At 35.7% G+C, this 14,012-nt stretch overlaps 1 protein-coding gene across 11 annotated transcripts in view; it reads right to left on the reverse strand.

Annotated features, from left to right (window-relative positions):
- CASK (calcium/calmodulin dependent serine protein kinase) overlaps positions 1 to 14,012 on the reverse strand; it is a 395,225-nt gene that overhangs the window by 305,907 nt on the left and 75,306 nt on the right. For 6 of the 11 annotated variants that reach the window (XM_027875619.1, XM_027875618.1, XM_027875615.1 and 3 more), the window contains one exon: positions 4,822 to 4,934. In XM_027875619.1, the coding sequence (XP_027731420.1) occupies positions 4,822 to 4,934 (113 nt within the window). Of the gene's footprint in view, positions 1 to 4,803; positions 4,935 to 14,012 lie in introns of all 11 variants that reach the window. The other 5 variants (XM_027875613.1, XM_027875617.1, XM_027875614.1 and 2 more) reach the window with 1 other exon arrangement.

A 14,012-nucleotide genomic window follows, 5' to 3' on the forward strand; every position in this document is an offset into this window, starting at 1 on the left:
ATTCTACAAGCAATAAATGAACTGAGAATTACCAGAAGAGCAGGCTGGTTGTCAAAGGGGCAGAGGAACTAGAGACCAAATTGCCAACATTCACTGGATTATGGAGAAAGCAAGGGAGTTCCAGCAAAACATCTACTTCTGCTTCAATGTCTACATTAAAGTCTTGACTATATGGATCACATCACAATGTGCTAAGTCCTCAAAGAGATGGGAGTACCAGATCATCTTACTTTGTCCCCTGAAGAATCTATATGTAGGCCTAGAAGCAATGGTTAAACCAAACATGGAACAAGTGATTGGCTTAAGATTGGAAAAGGAGTTGACAAGGCTGTATATTGTCACCTTACTTATTTAACTTACATGTAGAGTACATCACGCAAAATGCCAGACTGGATGAATAAAAAGTAAGAATTAAGGTTGCTAGGAGAAATATCAACAATCTCAGATATATAGATGATAACATTCTGATGGCAGAAAGTAAAGAGGAATTAAGAAGCCTCTTGATGAGAGTGAAAGAGGAAACTGTAAAAGCTGACTTGAAGCTTAACATCAAAAAAACTAAGATCTTGGCAACAGGTCTCATCACTTCCTGGCAAAGACAGGGAGAAGAAATAGAAGCAGTACAAGATTGGATATTCTAAGGTTCAAATCCCTGCAGATGGCGAATACAGTATGAAATTAAAAGACACTTGCTTCTTGGAAGGAAAGTTATGGCAAATCTGGACAGTATACAAACACACACACACAAACAAACAAACAAAAACAGAGATATCACCTTGCTAACAAAGGTCCATATAGTCAAAGCTATGGTTTTTCCAGTAGCAATGTATGGCCGTGAGAGTTGGACAACACACTTTCAAATGGTGGTGCTACAGAAAACTTCTGAGGGTGTTTTGGACAGCAAAGAGATCAAATCAGTCAATATGTAAAGGAATTAATTCAGCCTATTCACTGGAAGGTCAAATACTGAAGCTGAAGTTTAAATACTTTGGCTACATAATGAGAAGATGAGACTCACTAGAAAAGACCCTGATGTTGGAGAAAAATGAAGGCAAAAGGAAAACAGGAAGGCAGAGGATGAGATGGATAGATAGTATCATGGAAACAATGAACACGAAGCTGGACAGGCTTTATGAGATAGCCTAGGATAGAAGGGCCTGGTGTACTCTGGTCCATGGGATCATGAAGAATTAGACATGACTGGACAACAAACAACAAAGGTTCTCTATAAATAAAAGAGTTGTCAGTGTTGGTTTTATTTTGTATCCAAAGGCACAAAAAAGAAACGTCATTTCAAAAAACATTTGATCATTTCATATTGCACAGATCTCATAAGCAATGACCAAAAGACCAGTGTGAGCTCATTTCCGGACATACTGTGCCAGACATTCACTTTGAAATATCCACCAATTAGCAAGTGGGCTGTGGGACTAAAGAGAAAAAGAGAGATTTGGCTTAATATACAGATCTCTGAGTCACTGGCACAAAAATTATAAATGAACCAATGAGAACTCATGAGGTCACCATGAGAGTAAATAGAGAGAAGAGGGTGCCAGGACAGCCTTGGGGACACTGACAGTTAAGAGGTGTGAAACAGATGATGATCCAATAAAGGAGAATAAGGAGAGGTCATACAGGTGCAAGAAGAATGAGAGAAAACACTGTCACAAAAATCTAGAAGAAAAAGACTATCCAGGGGAAAGAGTGAACAACAGTGTAAAATGTAGAAGATTGACTGAAGAGAATGAGTACTGAAAAAAAGACTATAAGATTTGGTCACTGGTAACTTTGGAGAGAACAGTTTCAGTTGAGTAAGGAGGTTCGAAGTCACATTATAAAGGGTTCAGAAGTGACAGGAGAGGAAATAGAGGCAAAAGAAGTCATGAAAAAGGGAGAGGATATAAAGGATAATAACTTAATGAGATGATAGGGGTAATGAAAAGGCTTTTTTTTTTCCTTTCAATTTTTTTAAAGTGGGGAGCCTTGGACATGTTTGAAGGCAACAGGAAAAAAGCCAATATTTGAGGGTAAAGGAGAAGGGAAGTGTAAGGAGACAGAGGGGGTGGGGTTGTAAACTGCTACAGAAGATGGAAAGGAATAGGATCAAGAGTACATATAAAGCGGCTGGCCACAGTAAGGAGAAGATCCATCTTTAGAGTCTAGGAGAAAGGAACAGAGAGTGGTGAATAATATCAAGAGGTTCTGAGATAAAAAGAGCCTCCTATTACGTGATGAGATCTGCAGTTTCATACATAATAATTTTTGTTATTCATATAGGAAAATGTTCATGTTCAATGGTGTTTGTCAAGTTCAGAATATCAAATTTTTTAAATGTTACTGTCCCATAAGAAATAATAAACATAAACAACTCTGAGAAATATAAGACTTACAACAGAGTGAAATATAAATAAACAGGAATACTGTGCATAAAGACTATGAATAATGCCAATAGAATAATAAAACCAAATAGAACACTGCATAAATGTAATGCAACTTGGTCCTCAAAAAAAATTGAAAGATGTAGCTCTTTCCATTCATGGCAAAGATGGAAGACTTTTGGTGTCGTATATACTGCATATCAAATAACTGAGGAAACCCCACAATTCTTACACACATACTATCAGATGCTGTCAATCTGTTGATTAGTTCTGCCAAACTTTTTTTCATTTTTTAAAAAAATTTGTTTTAAAGAGAGGTTTTCTATGGAAAAGAAAATATGTAGGATACATTCAGAAATTAATGTAAAGTGAAAACAACAGGAATCAACTTTAATTTAAAAATAAATGCAGGGGCAGCTAGGTGGCACAGAGGATAGAGCACTGGCCCTGGAGTCAGGAGAACCTGAGTTCAAATCCAGCCTCAGACACATAACACTCACTAGCTGTGTGACTCTGGACAAGTCACTTAATCCCAATTGCCTAAAAAAACAAAAAAAAAGTAAATGCTGATGTGCTTCTTGGTTATAAAATACTATGGAACTGTAAAATACTTTTTAGTTATGCTATTTAGCTATCAATCAATAAATAAACATTTACTAATGTACACTGTGCTAAGCACTAGGAATACAAAAAAGGGGAAAAAATAGTCCCTGCCCTCAAGGAGTCTAATGGGAGAGATGACATGCAAATGATAATATACAAAGCAAGCTATAATACAAGATAAAAAGGAAATAATTAATAGAAGGAAAGCACTGGAATTAGAAGGGGTTAGGGAAGGCTTCCTATAGAAGGTAGAATTGTAGTTGGGATTTAAAGGAAGCCACAGAGGTCAGTAGTCATAGTGGAGAAGGCTGAGTGTTTCAGGAATGGGGAACAGCCAGAAAATGCCTGGAGCCAAGAGATGGAGTACCTTTTACATAGAACAGCCAAGAGACCAGCATCACAGGATCAAAGAGTACATGTGGAGGACTAAGACATAAGAAGACTGGAAAGGCAGGAAGGGGGCTGGGTTATGAAGGACTTGGAATGCTAAAGAGCATTTTGTATTTAACTTGGAGGCAATTTATCATCATCATCATCATCATCATCATCATCATCATCATCATCATCATCATCATCATCATCATCAATTTAATTACTATCTCTTACGAGGAAGAGAAGGGAGGAATATAACCTGAAAGTAGTTTGAGAAAGGAGAGTCAGTAAGCAACTGGCCATTTTTATCTGGTATTTATAATATGGGAAACCTTTAAAGTCAAATGGGCCTCCAATAGCAAATTTATACTATGGATTTCAATAGTTATAAAAATCTACTTTTACTACACAGCATGATAGTTTTAAAGATTACAGAATTATTAACAACAAAATCAGTAAACAACTTTTAAGGGTGGCAGTTTGTAAGAATCTTTTGCATAATCAAAAATGAAACATCTCAGTGCCAAAGGCATTTTAAAGTGAGGACAATGAAAAGAGACCTTCTGGGCTAGATTATCTAATAGACCTATGACTACTGGCTTCAGTTTTCCACATTATGGTCAACTATCTTGGTAATTTTCTTGGAAATGACAATCTACTCTGTCTCAGGTTGGCTAATCTAAATTACACACTGGAGTAATCTTTGAACTAAAAAGGAAAGGACTGAGAAATGATGCCATCTTTCACCTAAGACTGTTAACTTTTCCAATACTGAAGACATATTTAAATTGGCCAAGGATAAAATATGAGTCAATGCCACCTCTAACATATGTATAACTCTATCGAATCAAGATTGAATTTACTTTTAATAAATTATAAAGGATTCACTAAAAACATACAGAGAGTTAAAAAGGTTTGTGCATGGCGCAAACAGCCTGAGTTGCCAACTCTTGACTACCAGTCGTTACCTGAAACCTAAGTTTTATGTCCTGCAGGTTCTACCACTTAAATCCCCGGTTATCTCATTTCCCTCAGCCTTATCAGGTTGTATTGAACTCTGCTGAACCATAAAATCCATAATCTGAAGGGTGAACATCACATACTTGAGTTTCCTTTAAGTCTACAATTATATCATCTCCTCCTATCTATTTTCTCCTCACCTTCATCCACAACAAATACTACTACTTAAAAGAGGACAGAAAATACACCTATAGACTTCATTTTCTTCCTATTCAATGATATTGGATGCATTCACAAATTTTCAGAAAGCTGGTATAAATTTATTATAATTGTTTTTCCAATGTTAATTCCTAAAAAATCATTTCAACAGGAATAGCTTTCTTCTCCTTTTTCTCTACACCTCTCTCCCAGCTCCCCAACCCCCAGATGAAGGTACTAGTTGGCAAATGGATATTGGAGATGGAGTAAAGTGAGACATCAAATAACTTACTTGAAATCCATCTCTTACCTTCTGTACTTAGCCCTGGACTTGATGTGAACTTGGCTACATCAACAATTTTTACTGCAAATTGTTGCCCAGTTTCTCTGTTGATACATCGCCGCACAACACTGAAGGGGCCCCTATAAAAAGAAAAAGAGAAATCACATTTTCATGTATTGAATTTCCTGAACTCATGCACTCCCTTAAGTATCCTGCTACTGTTTCATAATGTTCTAACCTAATGGACACAGCTAGAGTAATGTTATTTCAGGGGTTGTTTGGGAAGCCTCCAAAGGTAAATATTTTCATCATAAAACCCAAACAAATATTTTGAACGCAATCTTGCATCTCTCATGCTTTAGGTGAATACTTCACAAATAAATATATTAATCCATAAATTCAGAATACAAACAACTAAATTTGCATCAAAAATAATTTTTTTCTAAATCCTAAATAACTTTGCAAAAGCAATCTTGATATCATTGTACACACACTACATAGAACATCAATATTTTCTTAGAAAGAAATAAGTAAAACCCATAATTTTGTACACAACCTAATAGGCTAAAATTCTGTAATTATTTTGAAAGTATTTCTTCCTAAAGATGGTAGGGTAAAGGCAGAGATTTACCTAAGCTCTCCCAAACTCCCCTCCAAACAGCCTTAAAAGAATACCTCAAAATAAATTCTGAAAACAAAACAAAACAAAAAAAAAACCAACAACAAATTCTGGAGTGGCAGAACCAACAAAAGGACAGGGTGAAATAATTTTCCAAGACAAATTAGAAGGTTGGCAGGGAAAGGTCTGTCTCATTGTGGTGAGACTGAAACACAGTTCAGCCCAGGCCATGCCCACGAAAGCCAGTAGCAGGCCTCAGGGGCTACTGAATCAGCTGCAGTGGCTTCCAGAGCTCAGCTCATAGCTGGCAAGTAGGTTGGACAACTGGTCAGAAGGAGATTACAAAGGATCTTTTCCTGGCAGAGTTCAAGATTCTGTTGCACTGTCCATATGATGTTCTGGATCTCAGTCCCAGGGCAAAGAGGAGCACTAACACATTAGAGGGTGAAGCCTCAGGAAAGTGAGGACCCTGGGTCATAGTTCCAGGGCAGAAAAGAATGCGTGTGATCTCTCACAGACCAGATCAGGCCAGGAGAGCAGTGACTACACCTCTCTTTAGATCATACCACTTTGGAAGAACTGAAAAGTTAAAGACCCCCAGAACTAGCTCTGAAAACAATTGCACATAAAACCTGAGGCTTGGGACAGTGCTCATTCCACCCCAGAAGCAGACATACCACGAAGTTAAAAGTCAAGAAACAAAGGGAAAAATGTGCAAACAACAAAAAACACACCTGACCATATAAAGTTACTATGGTGATAGAGAAGGTCAAAACACAAACTCAGAAAACAAAGTCAAAACAGCTACGTGCAAAGCCTCAAAGAAAAATGTGACTTGGTCTCAAGTCCAACAAGAATTCTTAGAAAAAGCCCAAAAAGCATTTTCAAAATCAAGTAAGAAGAGAAGTAGAGGAAAAACTAGAAAAAGTAATGATAGTGATGCAAGAAAATCATGAAAAAAAAAGAGAGTCAACAGCTTGGTAAAGGTGATACCAAAAAAAAAAAAATACTGAAGACAATAACACCTTAAAAAACTGAATAGGCCAAATGGTAAAAGAAGTACAAAAATCCAATGAAGAAAAAAACTCCTTAAAAAGCAGAACTGACCAAATGGAAAAGGAGGTACAAAAGCTCACTTAAGAAAATCACTCTTGAAAAATTAGAATTGGGCAAGTAGAAGCTAATGACTCCATGAGACATCACGAAACAAAACAAGATCAAAAGAATGAAAAAATAGAAGAAAATGTGAGATATCTCACTGGAAAAACAAGTGACTTGGAAAATGGAACCAAGAGAGATCAAGTAATGTTTATTAGACTACCTGAAAACCATGACTGAAAAAAGAGACTAGACATCATCTTTCAAGAAATTATAAAGGAAACTATCCCTGATATCGTAGAACCAGAGGGTAAAACAGAAATTGAAAGAAACCACTGATCACCTCCTAAAAGAGATCCTAAAATCAGAATTCACATTAATATTACAGCCAAACTCCTGAGCTCCCAGGTCATGGAGAAAATATTACAAGCAGTCAGAAACAAGCAATTCAAATATTGTGGAACCATAGTCAGGGTAACACAAGAATTAGCAGTTTCTACATTAAAGGATCAGAGGGCTTGGAAAATGATATTCTGGAGGGCAAAGGAGTAAGGATTACAACCACAAATCACCTACCCAGCAAAACTGAGTATAATCCTCCAGGGAAAAAAAAATGGAAATTTAATAAAAGACAGGAATTTCAAGTATTCCTGATGAAAAGACCAGAGCCAAACAGAAAATGTGACTTTCCAACATAAGACTCAAGAGAGGCATAAAAAGGTAAACAGGAAAGAGAAGTCATCAGGGATTCAATAAGTTTAAACTGTTACATTCCTACATGGGAAGATTAATTTGAATATTATAGAGATATCCCTATTTTGTGTGTTTCTGATTATAGATTTGAATTCCAGTACAGAATTTGAAGCTTAGTAAGAAACTGATTAAATAATAAGAATAGTTACTTTTTATCCAGAATGATATATTTTTTTCATTTTCTTGGCTCTCTTAATTTTTCTAATGAGGTGAACAGAAATTACCTTTTGGTTAGCTAAAGTAATATAGAGGCCTTTTTTTTTCATTTTCCAATTTTGTTCAAGAAAAGTAATTAAGCAAAATATCTATGAGGATGGACAGGGTGAAAGGAGAGAGAACAGGATAGAGGGAAATAGTAATCATAACTGTGAAAAAAATGTTTACAGCAAGTTTCTCTGATAAAGGCCTCATTCCTCAAACACACAGATAACCGCATGAAATTTATAAGAATGTAAGTCATTCCCCAATTGAAAATGGTCAAAGAATACGAACAGGCAGTTTTCCAAAAAAGTAATCAAATTTATCTGTTGTCATATGAAAAAATGCTTCAAATCTACTGATTAGAAGAATGCAAATTAAAACAACTCTGAGATACTACTTCATACCTGCTAGATTGGCTAATATGAAAATGAAACTAACAGAAAAGGAAAATTATAAATTTTGGAGGGAATGTAGGAAAATTGAGAGACTAAAGCACTGTTAGTGGAGTTGTGAACTGATCCAATCATTCTGGAGAGCAATTTGGAACTATGCCCAAAAGGCTATAAAACTGTGAATACCCTTTGACTCAGCAATACCACTACTAGGTCTGTATCTCAAAGAGATAAAAGAAAAAATAAAAGAACTTATATGTACAAAAATATTTATACCAGCAGTTTTTGTGGTGGCAAAGAATTGGAAATGGAGAGGATGCCCATCAATTGGCGAATGGACGAACAAGTTATGGTACATGATTGTGATAAAAGACTACCATGCTATTGGAAATGATGAGCAGGATGCTTTCAGAAAAACCATCAGAACCAGAAGAACAACTGTACACATTAACTGCAACATTTGTATGATGATCAACTGTGAATGACTTAGCTATTTTTGGCAGTACAATGATCCAAGATAACTCCAAAAAACTTATGATGACAAACACTATCTACCACCAGAGAAAAGAACTGAGGGAGTCTGAATGAAGATTTTTTTTTTTCACTTTCATTTCCTTTTTTTTTCCCCTGGAGAGAGGGAGGTGTTCGTGTTTTCTTTAACAAATGACTAATATGGAGATATGTTTTGCATGATTTAGATCAAATTGCTTTGCCTTCTCAATGAGGGGGGATGGGTGGGAGATAATTTGGAACTCAAAATTTAAAAAAACAAATGTTAAAAACTATTTTTACATTTAATTAGGAAATTAAAAAATACTTAAGATAAAAAATATTCCTTCTTGGACAGTTTCCAGGAAACTATAACCAAATTATAAACAAGAAATGAAATATTATTATCTTGAAAAAACATATATATAGTCAAACCTAGAAGCTACCTGGAGGAATACCAGTCTAAAATGATGATTCATGCACAATGGTTGAGAAACTCTCTGTAATCAGGCAATACATAAGTCTAATAATAATAAGTCTAGTAGGGGACTTTGGACAGTTCAGGAGATCAAATTCTACAAGACTGAAAGTGACTGAGAAGGGTTAAATTGGGTGGGGGTGAGGGGGAAAAGGAGACAGATAAAAGGGGGAAATCTAAAAAGGCTCCAGACTAGAGTTATACAACTTGACACTGCACTTTATGGCCTCTATCAGGAATTAAATTTGTGGGAATAAACTCGAGAATATCCAAGAAAGGGAAAGAAGGACAGAAGGGTGTGAAATGCAAACAACTCTTCTAGGAAAGGAGCATTACAAATTAATGTTATGAATAGAAAAACAGATATCAGGGCTGGTTAGTAAGAATAGGAAGGAATAACATAGATCATAAATAAAGCTCAGTGTTCCAGAGTTTGACTTTTTAAAAAAAATATTTCATATTACTAGATATCATGTAGTAGGTAAAAGAGATCTTACAAAGAGAGAAGGAAGGGAAGAGGCAAAAAAAGTAGAAGGAAAATAGATGGCAATGAAAAAAATTTTTTTACTTCATGCCTCAGCCTCTGTAATTGTTTTTCCTCATATGGGGAAGAGAAGGAAAGGTAAATGGGATAGTATTTTAAAGGTTAATATATAACTTTTCTAGGTCAAGTAAATGAGTATTTATTAAGTATAATCATCTACTATATGCTAGACATGAACAATGAGAACGTATTAAGGAATTCATAATGCTACTTAGTTGGCAATATTCATTCATCTAACAACCATTTATTAAGCATTAATAATTTATCAAGCACTATGCTAGGTGCTGAGGGAAAGAGAAATAAAGAAGAATGTACTGAAAGTAGAATATACAAAAGAAATAAGATAGGTGTGTCACTTTAAAGAAAACATTTAATATGAATTCTTTTAATCATATGTGTAATTATTAATAAATTGTTAAATAAACTATTGATAGTAATTAGTTAATAATTTAACAGTAATTCACACTAACAGTGTTCTGCCATATTATTTAAGTAGCAAGGGAAGACCAAACTCTCTTTTGCTCCCATTATAAGTGGAGGGGCTCTACTTGGTATAGTGTGGAGAATGGAGAAGTACATGGTACACCTGCCCTCCAAAGAATACTTCAGGAAGCCCCACGTAATTTGAATAACCCCATTCAGCTAACCCAGAGGGAATCATGAAAGGCTGAGAGACAACTAGAGAAGTGTGATAGTTCTAATATCTACTAGCACATCCCCACAATTCTTGTTAGGCCCACCCACCTTTCCTTACCTACTTTCTGCTAAAGGGATTGGTTTTTCCTAAAAGGAGACAGTCTTGGGACCTGACTGGTCCCTGTTTCTAGAATGTGGCTTCCTTCACCCCGTCTCCAACTTATGGCAGGTCCCTTTTTCTTACCCCCTACAACAAGGTTGTACGTAGTTAAAAGTAGAACCATTATTCAAGTCCAGTTTTTTTAATGCCAAATCTGGGGCTCTTTCTGTGGTATCACACTGCATCAATAGTAATCTTGCCTACAAAACCTAAATCTTTGGAACATAAAGGTCAAATCCTGTCAATATAAACTTAGATGGAGTATCCACTAAAATTCTACTTCATTAGCTAGTACTCCAAAAATGGATTTTCTACAGAGAGTACATGAATACACTCTTTAGGGGGGAAAATAGCCTTCTACGCTCCAGAAGCTGTACATATATTATTGTGCTTAGCTAAAGTCACATTTAATTTAAAAGGAGCTCTCCAATCTGTATTTAGTGAAAGAGTAAAGTATGCCTTACTCATTTTAGAAGCCTCATTGAGTATCGTTGTGTTACCCTACTACCATAATGAAAGTCTATCTTTATAGCAAGTCTAGCAAAGGAATTACTGTAGTCCAAAGGTAGCAGTTGGGTGGTGCAGTGGATAGAGTGCTCCCCCTAGAGTCAAGAAGATTCAAATTCTGCCTCAGACTCAATAGTTGTGTGACCTGGGGCCAGTAAATTATCTTGTCAGCCACAGTCTGTGGATGAGAGCACCTGCCTCCCATGGTTGTTGTGAGGATAAAATGAGAAAATATCTGTAAAGTTCTCTGCAAACTTTAAAGGAGATAGAACTAGACAGAGAAAGTTATCTCATATGTGTGTGTACATATAAATATATGTATATACAAATATATATCAATCACATAATATAATAAGCTAAACTAAAATTGTGGTGTTGTGTAAAGAAGACAAAACTAGTATTCACTTGAGAAACTGGCTCAAAGTCCCGGTTCCACCATGAATTAGCTATATGATCCGGAGCAAGGTATTTCACCGTTTCAAGGCTCAATTTCCTCAACTGTAAGTGAGAGACTAGAACTAGATAAACTCTGAAGTCTCTTCCTGATCTCAATTCTATGGTTTGATACAATACAGTACAGAATTACATAATTATAAATAATTTATTGAATGATCATTATCATAATTTTTATAAAAAAATTTTAAGTTGAACATGAACCACCTAAGATGGCTGCCTTAACTGAAACAAATCAGCTTTCCCATACTTACTCCAGCAAAAAAAAACTAAATAAATAAATTTTTTTGCACTAGGCTGAATAATAATAAATCCAATGAGAAACTCTACTATTCCAAAACCAAAACAAAAACAAAAAAAAAAAAACAAAACAAAAAAGAAAACCACAAACCCACCACCCAGAACTATACAAACACAAAAAAAAGTCAGGCCCACAGTGCTGCTAATGAATCCCAAAGCCAGCATAGGCAAACAGGTAATAGCTTCCCAGTATAACCAGTGACATACCAGTGACACATGTAGCCTGAAGGGCTTTGGGTTCTTAAGTGGCCAGAAGGTCCCAGGGTTTTTGGAAAACCAAAGATGGGAACCTGGAAGCTACCAGGAGCTGCAAAGATCAGTGCAGGTATGACGGCATTTAGATGCAAACACCTCAGGACCCAAGTGCCTAATCCAAGGAGGTGAAGGTCATGGCAAGACTTTAGGACAAGACCAAATAAGATTTACTACACTATCCAAAAGCACAGCAGGGGGCAGAGCCTGGCCCTGGTACAAAGTTCCCATTCAAGTAGTAAGGCTGGAGAGATGAATAAACCAAAGAAAAATCAAACCATTCTAAAGAATTATTGTAGATCCAGAGATACCCCAAAATGCAATCCAATAGAAATTAACACCATAACAACTGCAAGTAGAGACCTGAAAGAAAAAAAATGTATTTTACACAAGAATTACATGAATATCTTGAAGAAATGAGGAAAAATAAATAAATAAATAAAAGTGGTAGAGGAAAGAATGTGATGACTAAACATCTTAGAACACAGAAAGTGATCAATATTACCCAAGTTACAGACTCCCTGAAAAGCAGAATAGATCAAACATGAGTCAATGTTTGACTCTATAAGACAGCAAAAGAGAATAAAATGTAAGGGGAGTGATGTTGAAAACAACCGACCTGGAAAACAGGTCAAGGAGGAAGAATTTAAGAATCACTGGACTCTCAGGAAAAAGATGATTTTTTTAAACAAAAAGCCTAGACTCTGTATTTCAAGAAATCATAAACAAAAACTGCCTACTTCTCCTGAACCAAAAGGCAAAATGAAAACACAGAGAATATGCCAGTCAGTTTCTCAAACAACAAAAGTTCCAGAAATGTTACACACAAAATTCAGAGCTTTCATATCAAAGAAAAAATACTACAAGCACGCTGAAAGAAGTTACTTCAAGTACTGAGGCATAACGGTCAGAAATCACACGACACCTGGCAGCTTCTATAATAAATGAGGGGGTGGCTTGGAATATAATGTTCCAAAAAGCAAAATACATAGATTTATAACCCAAAATAACTTACCCAGCAAAGCTGAGCAGAATTCTACAGAGGAGAAAAAAATGACCTTTAATAGAAGAGCTTTAAAGCATTTCTAGTGAAACAATCAGAGCCAAGTACAAACTTTGAAAAGTAAACACAAAAACAGTCAAAGGAAATATAGAACACTAAGTTAATTTAAGCAATGGGAAGGGATTGTTTGATGAGATACAATTTAGTATTCTAAGAAGGGGAGAATGAAGTATCTGTTCAGAACTTCAGTATCTTCAAAGTGTATTGAGAAATAACAAAATTGGAGAACCTGGAGGGTAGGTTGGTTGTGATCTGAAAGTGAAAGAGAAGAGAGAATAAACAGAAAATACTAATATAGAAAAAGGAAAGAACAGTTTATAATTATTTCTTATAATTGGGGTGTGTGAGAAGACCTGTATATGAACATGGAGGAAAGAGGGAGTCAAAAGGCCTTCAGATGAACTTCACTCTTATCTGAATTTGACAAAGAAAGGTTGAATGTACACACGTGCACACAGACACACACATACATACAGAGTCTAACAGAACTCAAAAAGAAAATGAGGACAGAGAGAAGGCAGCTAGAGGTAAGGTGGGGAATGGCAATATATTGAGAGCAAATATTATTAGGAAGGGAAAAAGTCAAAAGTGTTACAAATAATATCCTGATTTTGAAGGTGAAATTAAGGGGGGGAAAATTGGAATTCAGGGTAATGTCCATCAAATGGAGAATGGCTGAACAAATTGTGGTATATGAATTTAACAATATTATTGCACCATAAGAAAAGATAAAAGTGATAATTACAGAAGATCCTGTAAAGTAGGAACTGATACAAAATGAAGTGAGTAAAACCAGGACAATTTGAATAATGACAAAATTGTAAAGAAAAACAATTCTGAAATAATTAAGAACTCTGATCAAAGCAATAGCTACCCATGTTTTCAGAAGCCCTAGGATGAAGCGTTACCTACCTTATAACATAAAGTGATAAACTAAAGGTGCAAAAAGAGACATATAATTTTGTACAAGGACAAAAATGTTTCTTTCTTTGACAGTCTTATTACAGAAAGGTTTTTTCCATTTTAAATTGGAATTATAGTAATAGCTAGCACTTTAAGTTTACAAAGTGCTTTGCAAATATTATCTCCTTTAATCCACACAATAAAATTAGGGATCATTATTATTCCCATTTTGAGGAAGAAAAAGAGGAGGAGGAGGAGGAGGAGGAGAAGGAGAAAGAGACTGGCAAAATTGAGAAGAAAAGGAAAAATCTTGGCATGGCTATGGGAAAACAGCCACATTAATCCATCGTTGGTGAAGATGTGAATTGTT

This window comes from Vombatus ursinus, unplaced genomic scaffold (assembly GCF_900497805.2).
Source record: "Vombatus ursinus unplaced genomic scaffold, bare-nosed wombat genome assembly UNPS02014809.1, whole genome shotgun sequence".
Lineage (NCBI taxonomy): Eukaryota > Metazoa > Chordata > Mammalia > Diprotodontia > Vombatidae > Vombatus > Vombatus ursinus.